The 19,931-nt window shown below is 51.7% G+C and overlaps 1 protein-coding gene across 1 annotated transcript; it reads right to left on the bottom strand.

Moving 5' to 3' along the window:
• Positions 1 to 14,995: 14,995 nt before the first annotated feature.
• On the bottom strand, positions 14,996 to 19,608 carry FAM3D (FAM3 metabolism regulating signaling molecule D). The gene is made up of 9 exons (XM_062008115.1): positions 19,562 to 19,608; positions 18,715 to 18,822; positions 18,376 to 18,396; positions 17,617 to 17,737; positions 17,306 to 17,364; positions 16,915 to 16,965; positions 15,576 to 15,660; positions 15,305 to 15,431; positions 14,996 to 15,085 (listed from the first exon to the last, which is right to left on the bottom strand). Exons 1-9 carry the CDS (start codon positions 19,572 to 19,574, stop codon positions 14,996 to 14,998), a joined length of 675 nt encoding a protein of 224 aa, XP_061864099.1. The 5' UTR covers positions 19,575 to 19,608.
• Positions 19,609 to 19,931: the final 323 nt, after the last annotated feature.

Below are 19,931 nucleotides of genomic sequence, written 5' to 3' on the forward strand. Positions count from 1 at the left end.
GGGAAGTGGGTTTGGCATGTGCTTAGGACCTTGTGTTCCTGAACCAAAGCACTTTTCATGGCAAAGCTGTTTTTCTAGGAGCACATTGCACGACAATTTTCTTTGCTATCTAAATTAGTAAGCAGTCTCACCCTGTGCTCCTGAGTCTTTGGGATTAACAAAAAGCCTTTATATTCCCCCTGAAGGTTACTGTGTGAAGGCGGTTGATTGCTGGGTGATATTTATCTGGAGTGGCTCCTGCAGACAAGGAGTTGCGTCATTCAGCAGCTGCCTCCATGTTTCTTATGGCTTCATGTTCCAGGAGAAGGTGACATGGGGAGCTCACCCCAGCACCACCTGTGTCTCAGGTGCTCTACAAGGCCTTGTGTTGCTGTGGGTGCTGCGAGGGTTTTGCAGGAAGGAGTCTCATTTGAAGGTGTCACCCCAAGAGGAGTGAGCCTGTATCTGGAGCTGGCAGAAGAGCCAGGCGGCTCTGGCACTGCTCTCTGTCATGTGTGGCCACAGAGGGATCGTTTCTTGGGACTCTGACTCTGTCCTGCTGAAGAAGTGACATGTTTTTTTCGTTCAATGTGAACGTAAAGAGAAAACAATGCTGTGCTGAATGTGGATCCCTGATGGGTGGTTGTATGGGTGATTAATGAATGCTGGGAAGAGGAAGATGGCTCTGGTCCTGGTCACTAAGGCTGTACGTTAGATTGACTTATTAGTTGCTGAGTTACTTTGCTAGTGATATTGGCTGCTGGCTGCCATTTGTGCAGCCAACTGCTGTGGCATCAGCAGCTTTCTTGTGTGGACATGACTCCCGTGTATTAAAAAGTCTCAGATGTATCAAGTGAGCACCCACCATGAATCCTGGCCTCCCCATGGCCGTGTAGTGCGCAGTGCAGCCAGCTGATGTGAATGCAATGACAGTGAGGTAACGCTGCCGCCGAGGTGGGGTTGCTGTCTGCCCAGCCACAGCACCCAGGAGGCTGCAAGCAAGCTGTGAATTACAGAGCAGGCAGCTCTGCCCAGCCCTGCCTGCCCCTATCTTTATTAAATCTCCACTCTCAACACAAGGCTGGGAGTGCAGTGTCACTGCTGGTCTGGCTGGGCTCTGGGCTCCTGATCCACAGACGAAATTCTGGCCTCACCGAAGTCACTGGGGCTGGGACTTGAAGGCAGACATCATTTCACCTCCCGCTGCAGGGAGGTCCTGGAGGCTGGTTAAACATTTTCCCCTGCTGGGTTAATGCTCAACATTGGCTGAGGTGCTGCCTGCAGTGATGGGGACCGGCCGGGCAGCCCAGCCCTCCCTCCCACTCCCTCTGCCCCAGCCCCCAGCACAAACTGTGCAATGCCATTACAACCTGTTGTGCTGTTTGCACTGTGGTGGTGACCTTGACTGTGGCAAAGCCAAGGGCAGGGGATGTATATGCTGGTCTGAGCTCTGCCTGGTCGCTGATACCCTGTCACCTCTGTGGCACGAGATAGCTGGAAACACACTCCTGCTAATCTCCATTTGCTCCATTATTGTGTTTGCAGAGCAGGATGGTGTCTTGCACCTTGTCAGCTCGCTGGGGTGAGTTAACGATTAGCCAGATGATGGAGACTTTTGCCTGCTTGCCGTGGGACAAAGCAGGATATGGGACTCTATCCCTGACCCAGCTGGGCAGGGGGATGGGATACCACAGGAGATGGAAGGCTTTGGTTGTCACAGTGAGGACACAGACGGGAAGGATATATTGCAGAAAATGGGCAGAAAATGCCTGCTATTTCCCAGACCCTTCTATTTCCATGTGAAAATCACTTCTGCGTGCAGTGCCACCGCATCTCGTTAGGAGGAGGAAGAAGTAACAAAATCTGGCATCTCGGTAACGCTCTGCCCCTCTGCAGGTGAGCAAGGGTGATGCAAGCATGCCAGGGAGTTGCTGTCCAAGCGTCCTCGGTGCTTCCAGCAACCAGCCTGAAACAGCCCTGCACATTGCTCCAGCAAGACAGGGAAAGTCCTGGAGGCACTTCTGATGGGAGCAGGTACCACTTCCATCCTGCAGGCCAGCTCCTGCCTGGGATCTCCCAGCAGTGTCAGTGGGGACACCTGCCACCTGAGCTGGAATTAGCCTGGCTATTAAGTGTGGTTAAATGCATCAAAGCAACACAAAGCATAAAGAGTAAGTAGTCTCACATTGTACTTTTACTGTTCTTTGTTACTCCCAAACATCCTGGGGATCACTGTAGCCCAGCAGGACTGTTCCTGACCCCAGCTGTGCTGCATAGCAAAAAGCTCCTGCAGCATCTGGAGGCAGTATCACAGTTGTAGGCTGCTTTGAACCACCAGCTCTAAGCAGGCATCCTCCTCCATGGCCCTGGTTGGGAGTACAATGCTCCTGCTGCAGCTTAAAGCCAGCCTCCTTGTAGAAACCATAAATCAGTGTTACTTGTCCTACACGTGGGTGCTCTAATATTTACTTGCAGCAAAATTGGCAGCTGGTAATTTCAGAGCATGTTTGAGCTTTGATGAAAGTGATTGGGAACCACAGGAAGGGTGAGGAGAGTGCCTTTGGGCAGGTGCAGTGAGGCAGGTGCCATCAAGGTGCAACATCATGGCATCTGTATTGCTTTGCAGCCAAAGTCTGGACTGATAAATTAGACAAGAAATTGCTGCAATCCAATGATGGTGATTAAAAGGTATAAAAATGGGCAAAATGCCACCCAGGCTGAGAACTGATGTGAATCTGCTACAGACCTGGTTTTGAGAAGGAAGCACCATTAGCAGGGTTGGAAGTTGCCCAACCTATTTGTGAGTAGATGGGATCAAAGAAAAGTACTTTGTGCATAAGGTGCTGTAGCAGCTGCTGACGTCAGTATTCAATGAATGAACATCCATTGCTTAAAATAGTCTTATTGCTTAACCTGGAGGCTTTGAAAGAAATTATCATGGCCTAGAACAAGGCATTGGTGGTTGCAGATTGAAGCCAGAATTTGTGTGTGTGATGAAACCACAAAACATGTGATTTAGAGGTTAGCCAAATTATGCCACTGCTTTCAATTAGCCCCAAATACCCTCTTGCTGCTCCCAGTGCTCTGTGTGAAACTGTCCTGACGTGCTTCTGGATGCTGAGATACAGACTAAGCTGTTGCCTAAATCTCCTGTGTTATTGTTGAATTCTGATCTGTCTGTGCTCATTTGCAGCAGCTGGGACTGATCCAGAGCCCTCAGTGAAATCATCCACTGGAAGAAACTTATGAGGATTAGTAAGACTTTTTCCCATCTGTGATGTCAATGTGCAAAAATCTGTCAGCTCGGTTGTTTTGCTGCGAAGATTTGCCATGTGAAGTGCTGAGGCTGATTTGAACCAGCAAGCTGCTGCACATGTTTACTGAGACGATACTATTTTCTTGAGAAAGATAAATACAGAGAAGATCAGCAGCATGCCCCAGCACCTAATATCACTGCTGCTAACTCCCTGCTGGCCTTGGCTGGAGGAAGTGCTGCAGTTTGGATGAATCTCCAAAACGTCTTGAGGGCTAGGAAAGGTAGTGTAACACCCTGCTCTGGGCTCTGCCTTTCTGGTGGAGGTCATGACTTGGCTGCTATTGGGGCTCTTGTGGAAACTATAAGTTCCTCTGTCTTGTAAGGGCAGAGTGATGATGGTTTTGGAGAAGTTACTCCCCAGTGGGGAGCTTGACTATGCACATTCCTCTGCTCCCAACTCATATGCAACACTGTTATTTTGGCAGGTTTTACAATTGGCACTAGCAAGCACCCAGGAATTAGTGACCAGGCACATCCCATCACTCCTGAGGCAGCAGCTATGAAATCACTGCCCCTGTCATGGGAAGGGGTCTCAGCAGGGTCTCTGATCCACCACAGCATCCAGCGCTTGCCGCATCGCTCCTGGTGCTGCTCTGTGTCCTCATGCAGCCCTCCACTCACACATACCCCCCCTGCCTGGATCTGAGCAGGTTTTTCAAGCCAAGCTGTGAGCTTGTATTACTCCTGGTCTCTGGCCACAACTAGAGCCCATTTCACTATCATATTGCAAAGGGCTTTAAGAAATATCAAGTTGTTGGTGTAACATTTCATTACTGGTCTTTTGACCTCTGTAAATCCACGGCATTTCTTGGGCTAAGGCAGAGCTGAGGGCAGTCACTTGCAGCCACTCTCATGGGGGCCACTGGTAGCCTTGGGGATTTTTTGGATAACAGTAAATGGTAAATGCAGGTTTGCAGGAGCAGCCTGTGCTGTGGGGCTGGGGCCAGACTCACATCACCACAGCGCCTGTGCCACTTGGGGAGCACCAGCCAGGTGGCTGCTTCACTGCCCAGGCAAGTGGAAAATTGCAAATGCTTCAAGTCGGGCTTGGTGGTATTTTGTTCATAAGGAAAACACAATTTGACATAGATGAGTGCTGTGCTGACCTCTGCCTTTGTCACCAATGCCACTCCCCTCCCAAATCCTGGTGGCAGGGCTGACCCCAGAAGGCAAGCGCAGCCCTCCTGCAGCCAAAAAAGCTGCCAAATCGAGGCTGGTGTCACAGGCTGCGCAGGAAAAAAGTGCACAGAAAGCTAAGGCAGTGCAGCATCAGCATGGGGAGGGGAGCTCACTGCAGCCATCAGCCCCAGGGGGAAGGATGCCCCCTGCTGAAGCTGGGCAAATGCTGCTCCCTTGCTGCATGGGGCCCTGCTGCTGGGGAGAGCCAGTGTGACACACCAGCCCTCAGCTGAAAATTTGCTGCAGATTAATGAGAACACTCGGTGAGAGGGCTCAGCCCTGCGGCAGCTGGGGCTCAAGGCTCATTTGTCAGTGTTGCAGCTGACTGCCAAGCCTGGCATCCTGCTGTGGAGGGCACGAGGAGGCTCTCGGCAGCTCCCCAGCACAAACTGGAGCAGCATATCCCTCCATCCCTCCCTCCATCCAACCAACCATCCTTGCCTCCCAGTGCTGATGGACTTAATACTCTCCTTTGGTCCTAAGGAAATCCTCTCCTGCAGTTTTAATCTGGTCCTTTGCAATGTGCAGGGCACATAACGCTGCTGCGTGCCAGGACAGAGCTAAATTCCTGCCCTACTCTCTGTTGGCAATACCTGCATTGCTCACCTCAATGTTTGCAGCAGTTAAGCTGTTGCTACAGATAAGCCATTTTTTGCCTGTCTCAAGAGTTTATCTTTGCCCTGTGCTGGAGGTGTGGTACCACTAATGATGGGAGAGACTGCCTCACTTTTTCTCTCTATCCTGGGTAGAGTTAGTTTTCTTCCCAATAACTGGTACAGGCTTTAATTTGGATGAAATGTGAGGATAATATTGATAACACATGGATGTTGTAGTTGTTGGGAAGTAGCACTTGTCCTAAATTAAGGACTTTTCAGCTTCCTGTGTTTTGACAGTGAAGAGGTGCATGAGAAGCTGGGAGGGAGCAGAGCCAGGACAGCTGATCTGAAGTAGCCAAAAGGCTACTCCATACCACATACCGTCAAGCCTGGTATAGAAAATGGGGGGGGGATTGGTGGGGAGGGGCTGGTTGCTGCTTGGGCATCAGTCAGCAGGTGGTGAGCAATGGCACTGGGCATCACTTCTCTGTCTTGGGTTTTATTTCTCCCTCTTTTGGTTGTATTACTTTTCATTACCATTCTAACATAATGATTCCATTTAATTATTGTAATCATTATAGGTTATTTCACTTTAGTTCTCACGCTGTTCTTTTCCCAGTCTGAAAGTTTTACTTATTTTCCTGATTCCCTGGGAGGGGGAGGCAGTGAGTGAGTGGCTGTGGTGCCTAGTTGCCAGCTGGGATTAAACCATGGCACTAGGGATGCTGCAGAGGAAGAGCATCAGTCACTGGCACACAACGGCTCCAACAGTGTCAAAGCAAATTGCTGTCATGCTGCAGAGAGACCATTAGGACACTCTAAAGTGCCTTGAAGAATGGCATTTTGCAAACATGGAGTCTTCTGCCACATGAATAATAGGGACAATATTTATTTCTGGCGCTGTGCCATGCTGTCCAGGAGCCACCAGGCTGCAGTGGCATCATTACTGTGTTTCACAACTAGGGACTACGTTAGGGGCCAAGGATAGTCCTACTGTCAGAAACCTGCACTTCTGACACCACCTTGTTGTGCTCTGTACCTGTCCAGGGTCACTAGAATTAGTCCTTAACTTGGAAAAGGTGGGGTTTGTGAAAATGAAGAGCAGAAATGCGCCAGCAGCCCTAGTGCTGCTGGTAGCAGTCTGGCAAGAGCAGGGTGGCCCGTTCCCTGTGGGCAGCAGGTGCCAGTGGCAGCTGTGGGTGGGGGACCCCTAAGAGATGGGGCCAAAAGGGAAGAGGTTTGGCTGTTATCTGGGACTGTTGTCATGGGCTGCAAATGGAGGAGATGGTGGAGGAAGAGGTGAAGTGTCCCTGTTACTGCAGGGCTGGTGAGGAGGCAGCGGACACCACTCAACCAGACTCCCAGGAGCAGAGTGAAGCAGTGAAGCATTTAATTGCTTTAATCCATTTTTATTTGAGGACTGCTGAGCCATCCCAGTGGCAGCTGCTGTGTTTCCCATGCAGTGACCTGCCTGTTTCCCCACCAGCACACCACGTGCCTCCCCTCAGCCTGAGCCTCTCCCAGGGCTCCATTTTTAGCCACAGGTGCTGCAGCAGCATTGCCTGGTGCTGACCAGCCTCTGCCCTTCCTCTGCATGCTCCTCTTTGTCCTGCACCTTCAACCATGGATCAAACCCCTGTATCACAGCTTCCCATGCACAGACTGGTGAGATGTGCTTGCTCACCTTACTGACATGGGGTCTGCGTGTCCTGCGCTTGTGTGCACACCTCTACACTACTCCAGGGCAAAGCCAGCTGCCTAGAGAGCTGGTATGGGTGTTGTTGCAGCTGGTTTTGCAGTGATGAAGGATGCAGCATGCAGGCTGCTGGTCCAGCAGAGCTGCAGAAGCAGTAAGTGCAAATTGGGGAAGGCAGAGCCTTAAACTGGGGCAGCTGTGCTCAAATTTAGTTCCCTGCCTGAGCTGAGCACATATTAGCCCTCTCAAGACCAAAATGTCAACCTCTTTGGAGGCAGGGAGTGAGCTACGTTAGGTGTTGGACCTGGTTTACCTGTGCTGTCTGGATTCTTGGGATGAAGAGGTAAGAAATGAAGCTGTGAGCTATTTCCAGAAGCTAGAGCAACTCACTGTAATGAGTTTGGTTTCTGAGGGCTGGGATGCTACAGCATTTTATGTTGTTGTCTTTGAAAGTGACAAAAGCCTGGAGCAGTGCCTGCTTAATCACAGTCCTCAGATGTCACCACCTGTGGGACTTCAAAGGACTGAGAAAAAAGGAAGGCAAGCAGAAACAGAATAAAGTCACTTTCAAGGGCTTCTATGGAGATTTTAGGACCAGCCCTGGCCCAGTTCTCCTGCTCTGGGCTATGCTGTGTCAGGCAGATGAGAGGACTTACTGGTGTTTGCTGTCTCAGGGGCCTGCACTGTTATTTTCTGAGTGTATGTTATTTTTGTCCAGAAATGGGCTTTTCATCAGCGATATGGCTGCTCTCATGAGGCACTTGAGACTTTGCTGGTGTGTAAAGTTATCAGCTGTCGTTCCTGTTCCTCTGAACCACTGTAGCCCATGACAGACCCTTCTCCTGGAGCAGCAAAATGCTCCAGGACATTGAGACATTGTGGTTCTCAGTTGGATTTGCTCCCGGGGCCAGTGCCACCAAACAACCGGTGGCATTCAGTGCCTGTCAGTGGGGCTTGTTCTGCTCATGGGCCTTGGCACCTGCAGCCCCTCTCACTGACAGCAGAGGCAGCCCTGGCTGGCGGAGGGCAGCTGCTGCTCCTGGGGCATTGTGGCCAGTGCCCCTTGGAGGGCTCCTGTGCTGCCTGGGCATGGGGAGTGCTTTGAATGACCTGGCAGAGACACTGACTCCCTGCTTGGTGAAATAGCTGCCAGGGAGAGCCAGGAAAATCCTGTTGGTCTGCAGAGCATGATGGGGCAGCAGTGTCCCAGCCACACTGCCTCAGAGGGCTGTGTTCCTCTAGCGTCCCCTCTCATCTGAGAGGGCTGCTGGACCACAGAGCCTCTCTTGAGTAGCTCAAGCTGCTTGCAGCATTTTATGCCTCTTTGTCTTTCTGTAGTTGAGCTCTTCCATCTCTTCTGGGAGCAATTTGGGCCTTATTCCTCATCTCATGTTTGAAGTGGTTTCAATTCCAGCTGCTGCCCACGCTGGTAGCTGAAGGGAAGATGCTGGTGATGATGGATCCTGGGGCTGCCTCCTTTGGCCTTGTGCAATTGGTGTCCCTGTACCAGGACAGCCACTGTGCTGGTCCCTTTGGGGCACTTTCTTCCCTGTGCTCTGCTGTACTGACATGAAACAACCCTTTTCTTTCCTATTATAAACCTTTCCTCTGCCAGCCACAGACACAGATCCTCTTGTTTGCCTTACTCCTCTGCTTTTCAAAACAAGGACCCAGAGTTTTTGTAGCTGGGATAAGAGTTTCTAAGCTCTTGAATAGTGAGGAACAGCTTTTTTTTTTTTTTTTTGTCAATCTGGATCTTTCATTTAATAATATAGACTGAAAAAAAATCCTTTAAAATGTTGCTTTGTTGTTTTAGAGCTCCACTCCTAGTTGGACCATGCTTTTTTCCCCATCCCATGGGAGGGATGTTTTCTTCTGAATTTCACCTGTGGGGGGAGATCTGAGGGAGTTCCTTGCTCAGCATTAAATGGAGCTGTGAAAATAGAACTGCTGCTTCCTGCCTCCTTCAGGATGGGTGGAAAACCCTGAAAAATCACAACTTTTATTCTCTTGACAGCAGCAGGCAGAAGCCTTTTTAAGACAGACCATTCTCCTGGCATACAAGATGACTGACTTCCACACAGATGCTTAGTAGCAATATGACCCTGCTGTTACCACGGCAGGGCTGCTGGCAGGGCAGTGGCACATGTATTTACCTGTTCCAGAGCTGCCCCCTGCTAAGGAGGGGCAGAGCAAGAAAGTTACTCCCCCTCCCACTGTTTTGCAGAAGAATTTTTTTTAGGACTTGCTTTTTATTCTGGAGCTGAAGTGTTGCTTTTGCAGCCTTCTCCTCCTTTATTGTGTGAATAATGTGTGTGATCGCTGGTGAGAAAACTTGATGAGGTGCAGTTAAATGTGTTGGTGAAGCAGCTTGGCAGAAGCCAAAGTTAGTCTGAAACAGGGGTCTGCTCTGGGCCAGCTGTGCTGGGGGACATGGTGCATGTCCTGGCCCATCTCCCTTGTGTCCTGAAGAGCAGAGCAGAGTGTGTCCATGTGAGCTGGGACACAGGTGAAAGCACTTCTCTGGCCAGGCCGTGAGGATACCCTGAGCAGTGGCAAGCAAGAGGGTTTGTGGAGTCTTCTTCCTTGGAGGTCTTCAAGACCCACCTGGACACGTTCCTATGTGACCTGATCTAGGTGAACCTGCTTCTGCAGGGGGTTTGGACTAGATGATCTCTAAAGGTCCCTTCCAACCCCTACCATTCTATGATTCTATGAAGCTGTGTTCAAGGGGAAATCCCACCAGTAGCTCCTAGAAATACTGGTCCCATCCTTCTGCAGTGCTCAGATGGAGGAGGTTGAAAGGATGCTCTCAATGTCCCAGCTTTGAGCACAGGCAGCAGGTAGTGTGGTTTGCCTGAGCAAGCAGAGAGCTTTCCCTGGCGCTGGCATGTTGCCTGTTGTTTTGAACTCGCTGTGGAGCAAAGCTCTTTGCTCAGCAGCAAGGCTAATCATGGCTCATCTGACATTAGTGTAAACTGACACTCTTGGGAATTTGGGGACAGAAAACTTTCCCTGGGGAAACATCCACTATGCAAACCCTGCCTTGAGAAACCAGGGAGAAAGCAGTGGAGGAGGTGTGGGTACCTGGAAATGACTCTCTCACCTGCCTGGGGGTCTGGGACTATCTCCCTGGGTTCCCTGGAGAGCTGCTGCTGGGGAAGCTGCTGTGGCAGGATGATTTGAAGGTGGTTTGCTGTGGTGAGAGGGACATCAGTTGCATTCCTCTGGGGTGTTCTGCAGCACCCCTGAGCCAGCCCCTGTCCCATCCCTGCCTTGCAGCAAAAGGCTCTCTGACAGAGACTGTGCCTTGCTGGAGCCCTGCTGTCAGCTGGGACCCATGGGACAGTGGTGATACCAGAACAGGTTTTTTGGGAGCAGCTGAGGCCTTTGAAAGCAGAAATGTCCTTGGAGCCCTGCTGGCAGCCTTTCCGGTCCCTTTTGTTGTGGAGCTGTGGATTGCCTTGCACTCTACAATCCACTACTGTAATCCCCTTGGAGTGCTGCTCTGGTCTAAACTTAAAAGGGGTGCAGCTGAGACTGCTAATGCAGGCAGGGCTGGCGAGGGGTGCTGAGCCTTCCTCCCAGCCCGTGCTCCCATGCAGGCTCTGCTCAGGGCTGTAGCTGGTAGATGGGCTCAGGCCTGCCAGGTCCCCTTGCCCTGAGCCGTGCTGGTTCTGCAAGGGCTGGAGGAAGGACAGCTTTCCTGCTTGTCACCTGGATCCAGCCTGGTCCTTGGGGAGGGTGGGAGCTTCCATTCATGCCCACCCTGGAAATGCAGCAGAAGGAGCTGTCATGTTTTCATCGCCCATCAGCTTCAACCTAAGGGTAAAGCACGGACCCAGCTGTCCCTGCTCAGTGCCAGCTGGGTGGTGGCACAAGCTTTTGTTAACCCAGGCAACATTTGGGAGGCTGAAGTGGGAGTGAAATCTCTGACCTTTCGATGTCTCTGTAAGTAAAACTGTCTCAGAGCTTTTTGGGGCTGCCAGCAAGCTGGCACAATGGGAGAGCCCGAGCTCCTGGAGGCATTTCAAAGCCAGGCCATTCAGTGCTGGACTGTGCTGCTTCAGAAGAGGGAGCAATGGGGAAAGCTGTCCAAAAGCCATCAGGTCTGGGGGTCGGAAGGCTGGCATAGATGGCTTTGAATGCAGCAAGGCTGAACTGGGTGGTGTTGAGCCAAGACTGACCTAATTAGCTCATTTCATTTCCCTACCTTCAGTAAATGCCTGTACAAATGTGCCAAGGCCTGAAGGTCACGGCTGCACAAGCAAAGGGCTGTGGGTTAGCTGTGGGCAGAGAGTGGCTCCTCCCAGGTTGAAGCATCATAGCCTGAGCCCCAGGAATGGTTGCATCCCCCCAGCCTAGCTGCAGCTTTCCTGTGAGCCAGAACAGCATTGGCGTGTTGGAGGAACAGGGAGCTGGCTGGGAGCAACACCTTCAGTACCTGGCACTTCTCTGAGGGCCAGGAAAATAGATGCTTGCTCATGCAACATCAGCACCAATTTTCCTTCTGGGTGTTGGTAACACTGGCCAGGAGGCTGCTTCCAAAACCAGCTCTGGTTTTGGAAGAAAGCCCACCAGATTTGCAAATTTCTGCAAGGCACCTGGGTTGGATGTGTCTGCACCTGTGTGGGCCACAGAGACCATGACCTGCTGGGCATGCAGGGTCCCTCCTGGAGCAAAGGGTTACAGTTGTCCCCATTGCAACAGGAGTTACTCACCTAGTGTGGTCTATGAGTGCATCTCTTTTAGAGCTGGACAAGAAGTTGCAGAAACCTAACACCAGGTAGGACATCACAACCAAACAGTGGTGATGCATCTCTAGTCACTGATGTCATCAGACATGAAAGCAAAATGACAACTAACAGCCTCCTCAGCACAACCATCTCTAGCAGCCTTGGCATGGCTCTGAATCCTTAAAGCCCTGTTTCCTTTCAGAACTATTTGCTTTCCGCAGGGACGTTTGGAGGAGAGGGAGATGCGTGTAGGTGCCATGGGACCTGGCCTGGCTCCTCCCCATCTTGGGAGGGAGCTGGCAGCAATTCCAAGGCCAAGAAGTCCTTGGGGTTTGTTCTGCACCACAGCTGTGGGAGACAGTCCCCAGGCTGCCAGATGTACCTGGAGCAAGCCTGACATTTGTCCCCACCGAACTTTGCCCATCCTAATGCAGTGTTTTGATCCCCTCCTCGCTGTCCTGAACGCCCTGGCATGCCCTGATGCTGAGCCCATCAGGTGGAATTACTTAATCCAGCCCTAAGGAGTGAGTCCTACACGGATGAGCCGGGTCCCTTCCCTCTAATCCCATTGCCATCAGCCGCCTTAGCACACGCGTGGGGCAAAACAAGCCCACGTGAGCAGCCGGTGCCTTCTCCACCGTCCCACCGCCGCTCCAGCAGCCCGCAACCAAACCGCCCTGCGTTACCTTTTTCCCGTGAGCCGCCCCCATGGTCTGCTGTGGCAGCTGTGCTCCGCTCGCCCTGGCTGCGGGACTGGCCGGCTGTGCGTGGCCAGCAGCCCGTTACTCGCGGGGGGACGCGCAGCCGCCTGGCTCCCGGCCCCTCGGTGGCCGCTGCGGGGAGAGGTGGGTGAAATCCAGCCCGTCTGCAGCCGGGTCGGGCGGGAAAGCTTGCTTTTCCTCCCTTCTCCCAGCACGTGGAGAACTCATTTTCTTCATGCACCTAACGGCTGGCTCGCACCCAGGCTCTGCCCGGGCACAAAGGCAGCTTTCATGCTGTGGATGCCCGGTTTCTAAGCCGGGATCCGTATTTTGAGAGGCTGTGGAAGATTACAGTAATTGCACTTGACAGGGCAAGATGTCACAGGATGCGGCTTCGCCCCGCTGCGGGGCCCCGGCACCCGTCGCTCCTTGCCTGGGGCATCCTTCCTAGCTGCTCCTTTGGTGCTTTGCTGAAATACACCTGTACCCCCAAAATAAAGGAGGACTGTCTGCTACCCATCTGCATCCTGGCTCTTGGCTTCTGCTGCAGCAGGGGATCTTGCAAGCTTTACTCTCCCCAGTGCCTCAGGCTGCCTGTTTGCTCCTGCAGCGCTGGAGCCCACCCTGGCCCCCTGGTGAGCATGGGTTGCCCACAGCTACATCTGGGAGGCCAGGCAGGTCAGGGTTTGTGTTTGCTGAAGTCTGAAGGATGAGGCATGTTGAAAACCAGCCAGGTAGGTGCCTGTGTCTGCAGTAATACAGCTTTCAAAATGCCAAGGCTCAAAAAAACTCCTTTGGGGGTTGGTGTCCCTGCACTTGCCACCCTTTTCAGATCCTTTTAAGAAATGAACAAGTTAAATTTGATTCCTCAAGCCATATTTATACCCAATTTATTTACCAGGACATGGTAACTTTGGCAGGAGTAGCTCTTCTAAACACTGGAGGTGTCTGGAGGTTCCTGCAGAGGAGCTGCACTTTCAGCTCTCCCTATTTCATTGCTAGTCATGATGTGCCACAGTAACTGCTCCGTGATGGATGCAGAGCTGCTTTTAACTCTCTGTAGCATGCTGAAGCGTACATTTCCTTTATTTTGGCTTTAAACCAGTTTGCTAATGTGCATTGCAAAGGGCTAGAAAGAGTTTCCTGTGGCTGAAAGTGGCTGTTTTCTGGGCTGTAGTGGATTCTGTCTGCTGGTTTACCCCATACAGCCGCCTTTACAGCTCTGAGGCTGTTTTTGGCTTATGAGAGAACCTAGATCCTTTGAGGGGGCTTAAAATAGTTGGCATATTTATGCTGGCAGTGTGGCGGGGCTGTGTGATGTGAGGGCTGTTGTGTCTGTTGTGTTCTTGCTGCCGCGAGTAGGGATGATTCAGCTCCCAGGATTAACCGCTGCTGTTGCAGCAGATTTAGAGATCGATTTATGGCAAAGGCTTCCCTCAGTGTGATCAGGTGCACGTTGAGAGCACGTGGGAGGATAAGCTGGGATAAAATACTACAGCTATCAGGGGATTCCTCTGTGTTGGCTGTTTTGGAGTTCTATTTCAGTTTTGCCTTTGGAAGTTCTTATAGCTGTTACACAGTTTATTTAGGTGGGTTTTTTCCCTTGTTTAGGGAAAACCAATTGCCTCACTGATTTTCAGATGGTAGTGCTGGGTTTTAGATTCAGGGCTTCATCCCTAAGGTGGCCAATGCAGGACAGGCTGTGGCTCCTCCTGGTCTAATCCTGCCAATGCTCCTCGCTTTTGCTTCCTTCAGGTGACTTGAGGGCTAGATAACTGATGAGAACAGCCTGTTAGAAGCTGTGCTGGGTCAAACCCTACTGTTAGAGGCAGAAGAGGCTGTGTGGGGCAGCCTGTTACCCTGCACGGCTCCAGCTGCTCCAGCAGAAATGCTCCACTGTCGTGTTCTGCTTTGCCGGCCTGCTTTGGGCAGGGATCTCTGCTCTCCCAGCGGTGTCGGCCGGCCCCAGGTCGGGGTGCAGCTCCGGGGGCGCAGCTCTGGGGGCTGCCCGCTGCGAGTACCAGCCCGGTGAGCTCCATCGCTCCAGACTGATGCTGACTCCGGCTCTCCTGGTAAAAGGCTCCCACCTATTGGTTATGCTGCACAACTTCAACTGCCTGGGAAACCTGCACACCCATCCCTCCTCCCTCCCTCTTTGAGGGCCAAATCAGGTTAGCACATCCCTGGTGTTATCCTGACCTTTGGGAATATGCCACAGTGGATTTAGCTTGGATTTAACCCAGAAAAGATGCAGCTGGGTGGAATAAATGCTTTAGTCTGCAAGGAAGGCACCTTTGTGGCCTTCTGGCCTTGGAGTGGCTGTAGGATACAGCAGGAGATTGTCAGGAGTTCCAAGGGGAAGCCACCAATGTCTGAGCATCCTCAGGGATGAGTTTGCTCTGTACCATGTGGGAGCACTGGTGTGCAGTGCTGTGGGATGGGTGATGGTGGTGCCCGGCCGGTAGCAGAGGACATGGCATGCTGTGCTGCAGGGAAAAGCATGGATTATGCTTGAAAATGGAAGTGAGAAGGCAATGTTTTATAATTAGATATATTATTTAGGAAATCTGAAAAACCTTTGACAAAGTTTTTTGGTTTAAAGACAGAAAAATACCCCAGAGGCCTGGATGAGGACAGTTCAGCTGAAGCCTGTCTGGGTATTTGCTCAGGCTCTGAAGGCACTTGTACAGCTCTTCTCAAGCCCTGGATGGGTCAGTGTGATGGGGCTGGGGCTGGTGTGATGGGGATTCTGCAAAACTGGTCTCTCTTCTGTGGCAGGCTGGGACTTGATACTAATTCATCTTCCTGGGGACACAACCCTCCAACTCCAGTAGCTCAGGCCAGCCATTGTATTTATTTGTGTCCTTATTGTTTTTGATGTGCTGCAGGGGAAAAAAAAGCAAAACAGAGAGAAAATTAATGAAGAGGTTGGTGACACAATGCAAGTTTGTTATGTGGCTAAACTTGCAGCTTGGTTCGATATGAGGGATAACACCAGTGGCTCATATCTGCTGCAGACAGGTAGGTGAGGTGTAGCTCAGGAGGTGCTACGAAGAGGATGGGAGCCTTGAGAGCTGGTGGCAGGAAGCACCATCAAATACCTCTTCAAAGGGGCTCTTCTTCTTCAGCCCTTTGGCTCCCACGAAGACCCAGTTGTCCCGGAAGCCCAACTTGCTCACGTGGCTGCTGCCCAGCTCTGTGAAGAGTGCCCGCACTTTATCATTCATCCTGAAAGAAGGTAAGAAGGTGTTAACATGGTGGCAGGTGGGTGTTCCCTCCTGTCCCCTCTCTGCTGCTGGCAGCAGCTCTTCCAGCTGCCCCTAGGCATGGGTTTTTGGGGAGTGCAGGCATTGCTCCCAGGGCCAAACTCACTTTGTGGCAGCATCATCGTAGCTGGCTGTCAGCACGATGGTGCCATCCTTGATCTGTCTGAGGAAGGTATCCAGTTTGTTAATGTCTGGGAGAGAAAAGCATTAGGAAAAGAGAAAGGGCTTTAGCAGGGACTGCTGCATGGGAAGTATCCTGACACTGCTGGTGCTAGCCAGGATTTGAGGTAATGGGCTTGGGGAAGTCTGGGCTCCTCAGTGCTGCATCCTGTGTTCCCATCTGGACTCTCCAACAGCGCCCAGGGCTGGCGCTTCCCTCTTGCGGGTACAACTGCAGGGGGCAACCTGCTCCTAAACTTTGACCGCTGTGAAATCTAGTTACAGGAATTTAGACATGAGCCCACGGAGCCGCAGAGCTGCCTGCCCTGGCATCATGCTTTCGGCTGTATCGCGGGAATCATTCCTCATCCCGCCTCCGTGGGATGCTCGAGTCCAATGCCCCATCTAGTGGCACAGGAGCCGTTTGCCTTCTCCTTCCCGGTGCCTCTCCCACCACGTGTCTCGCTTGCAAACTCAGCCAGAAATCTCATGAAATCGGTGTTTCTCCTTAAAACCCCAGAGCTACCGAGAATAAAGGACAAAAACAAAACCGAAAAAAGATGACTGATGCTTGGGGAAGGCTCAAACAGCAAAGGGTGAATCAAAAGCACTGCAGTCGTGGTTTTAGCATGTGATTTGGAGGAATCCTGCCAAAACTCTGGAGAGGTTTGCTAACAGCTTTGCAACAATGGTAGGATCTGCAGCATCGTGCAAATCAGTGCCAGCTGGGCTGTGAGAGGGGGCTGTCCCTGCTTAGGGCATCTTCTTGCTATTAGGATGATGATTTGAAGCTGTCAGGTGCAGGGACATGGTCTTTGCTGCCACCAGGCTCTGCTCCATGCGGCCAGTGTGGCTGGGGCTGGGGCCACATCTCGCCTGCCCTGATTTATCCTCCTAATGAAAGGGAAACAAGCTGTTGCTTAACATTGAAAAACTAAGTTGAAAGTTGCAAATCCTCAGGATTAACGTAACTACCTGATCCCAGAAAGCAGCCTGTCTCAGGTCTGAAGTACCCTGGTTTATTCAGGTTAGTGGAGTTATGCTTTTCAGGCTGTGCGTGTAAAAGGAGTGAGAAGCCAGTCTCAAATGTGGATGCATTATGAGGACTCCAGGTCCAAAGGCTTCACAGAAAGCTGAGCTTTTACTGCCTGATCTGGCAATCCTGGTCAAAATCCACTAGACTTTATTGTTAAATACATGCCAGAGGAGCAGCCTCATCAGCTAGCCAATGTGCTTGTTGTGAGCCTTGGCTGGGAACCAGCAAGCAGCAAAGCGACTGCACTTACCTCCAGAGTACATGTCGAACGTGTCAGCTTTCAGGAGCTGCCCATTTGTTCCTGAAAGGTTAAAGTTCCAAACAGAGCACGGTGAGTTTGCACTGGAATGACTCTAGGCTTTACCTGCACCCCAGCTTGAGGGTTCTGCTGCAAAATGCTCTGCTCTTCCCTCAGTGTGTCATATTTATTGTGGTGGCAAATCTGGTGGAGCTGAGAGAGCCATCACACACAAACTCAGGTGGGTTTGTTGCTGTCTCCCTGGCAGCTGTGGCTGTGCCCCCTACCTAACACCAGACCAATGTGCTTTAGGCTCAGCCATGGTGACTGGGGATGGATCCCTGGTCCTATGCCCTTCTAGGGGAGGAAGGGATCCTGGCCATGGGCACCCTGCCTGACTCACCGTTCACCAGCACGATGTTCAGGCCTCTGCCAATGTTATTTTTCACACTGCTCATGAGGCTGGAAAGAAAAGAAGAGAAAACCAGTAAGTGCAGGACTGCCCTGGAGATGCTGGTACCAATGAAACTCTGATTGGGCCAAGTGGCTGCAGACAGTGAAATATTTCCAGAAGCAGTAGCAAAGAAAATGATTTCCATTTTTTTTTACCACCAATGCACTGTGATGGCCACTGATGTGTTCAGCAGAGGCCACATTTTTCCTATTCAAGGCCAGGCCAAGCACAGCTGTCCCATGCCAGCAAGTGCTGCTTACATCACGCCGTCGAAGCAGATGGAGGGTCCCACCACGTTTGCAGCACCGCTGATGATCTTGAAGGCAAAATGGGTGCTGGAGCAGTCCTGGTTCCCACACTTGTGCTGGCGCAGCTGCTTGCCTGTGAGGGAAGAGGAGAGCTGCAAGCCATGGTGTTGGCTCCGTGGGGGGATACTGGCCATGTCCCTGAGGGGCTGAGCAGGGCTGGCACAATGGCCTACTAAGGGGGCAACACCTTCTTGCATGAAGAAGACTTGTCTTGGGGCTGGGACCAGCTTCTTGTCTGAGGTTGATGGTGAGGAGGCTCAGAGTAGGGTGGAATGAGTTGTCTGGAGTGAGCAGCGGCGTGGCATGGCTGATGTCACGGGGATTGCAGTGTGGGGTGTGTGCTGGGGAGTGTTTGGAGCTGGCACCTGTTCAAGCCCAGCCTCTTGGGGCTTTTCTGCCTGGAGTTTCCCCATTTTTGGCCAGGGTGGGGACCTGTGCTACGCTGCCCAGATGGTGCCAGTGATCTGCATCCTGCATAGCCGGTGGCCTGAGGGTGTTTGCTGGGGCAGGAGGATCATACAAAGGTTTGCGTGCTTGCAGAGCCTAACAAAGACACTGCTGCTGTGTGCAATAATGAATTTCCCCTGTTTGAGAGGGTGGGATTTTTGCCTTGGGAAAGGGGCTCTGGAGGGCAGCAATTGTGCTTCCACCATCACCCTCAGCCCTGGAGCAGTGGTGTGAGATGGAGATGGTGTTGAGAGTGGTACTCACTGTTGGGCTTGCTGGTGATACCTGTGGGTAACAAGGAGGAGAGTTAGACACCCGAGGTAGTTGCTGGCCCTTCCCCAAGCCAGGAGCAGCTGATGAGGTGTGGGTTCTCCAAAACTGCTCCTCATGGCTGCAGCCACTCCTGGAGCCACCCACCCTGGTACAGCTTCCCACTGCACTGTCTCCTCCCTGCCATGACAGTCAGAGCTGGTGGCTATAGCCTCAGCCAGGGGCTGCAAGTGCAAATACTTGTGGATACAATACACAGCTCTGGGGTCTGGCTTTGCCATGGGACCACCTGCCCCCTCCCTCTGAGCCCGCCTGGGCCCCGCCGTGCCTCACCAAGCCAGCTTCGCAGGCTGATGGCTCTCCAGCTCCCCTCGAAGTACGTCTGCACCATGAACCACGTGCCCAGCAGCGTGACGAGCAGAGCCACGTACCGGATCACCACTGCAAGGGGTGGGAGAAGAGCCAGGTGAGAGCAGCAGCAGCGACAGCATGGGTTAGGGACCAGAGCATCCCCCTGGCTTCTTGGGGACTCGGTCTGTGTGTCCACAGAGTGTAAAAGCCAGTGCTTGCATCTTAACGCTCCTTCCTTCATCCTCTAAGAGAACTTTGATCTCTTAATTAATGTCTCTAGAGTGTGTGGTGATGCTCAGATAGGCATTACCCTTCTACTGGGAGGCACTATTCCTACTTCTCTCTGTATTAGAGTAAGTCTGGTAATTAATCAGAAAGCTATGTAAATCCAACTCTTTCTTATGTTCCCAGTGCTGGGAAGGCTGCTATCCTTCAATTAGTTGGTAGCTACAGCTGAGCAGCTGCTAATACAAATGTGATTGGCATTTGGCCTTAAAACAGAGCTCATCGGAGCAAAACGTTCCAGGTCTGCATAGAAAGAGAGTAGAAAAATATACTTATATTGCAGCTGAATGGCTCTTATGGAACCAGGAGTGTCTCAATAGCCATCTCTTCCCAGCCACAGAGGGCTTCCCTGGGAAAAATACACCACGCTGAAATCTACACAAATCTTTTAAAAACCTGATGCTTACCCAAAGGCCTTTTTCCATGCCCATAGCAGGGAAAGGTCAGGGTAGCTGGGTTTGGGAGTGGGTCATGTAAATGAGAGAGAAGCATAAAAGACTACAGAAAAATGGACAGAAAGGTAAATCCTTGTCTCCCTCCTTACCTGTCACCCGCATGGTGGTGTGGGGAGACAGAACAGAGGGGTGGCCAAGGGTCACAAATCACTCTGAGGAAAGAAGAAAGAAATACCATAAAGCACCCCTGTAATCCCCTAGATCTAAGCAGATATTAACAAATTATGTTTAAGCCATTTGCAATAACTAAGAGGTCACTGCAGATGCATATGTTCCTATATGGCATGTGTGCTTGATCCCACCCTAGTGTTGAAGTCCCGGCTCCAAGATGTTGACGCTTGCTTCATTTTTAAGCCTCTGAACTCTGAGCAGCCAGATCTGGGAACCCTGACTTAAGAACAGAAATATTTCTACTTGTCCAGATCCTGCAGCATCTTCACCCAGGTAAGTGGGGAGTGG

Source organism: Colius striatus, chromosome 15 (genome assembly GCF_028858725.1).
Source record: "Colius striatus isolate bColStr4 chromosome 15, bColStr4.1.hap1, whole genome shotgun sequence".
NCBI classification, from domain to species: domain Eukaryota; kingdom Metazoa; phylum Chordata; class Aves; order Coliiformes; family Coliidae; genus Colius; species Colius striatus.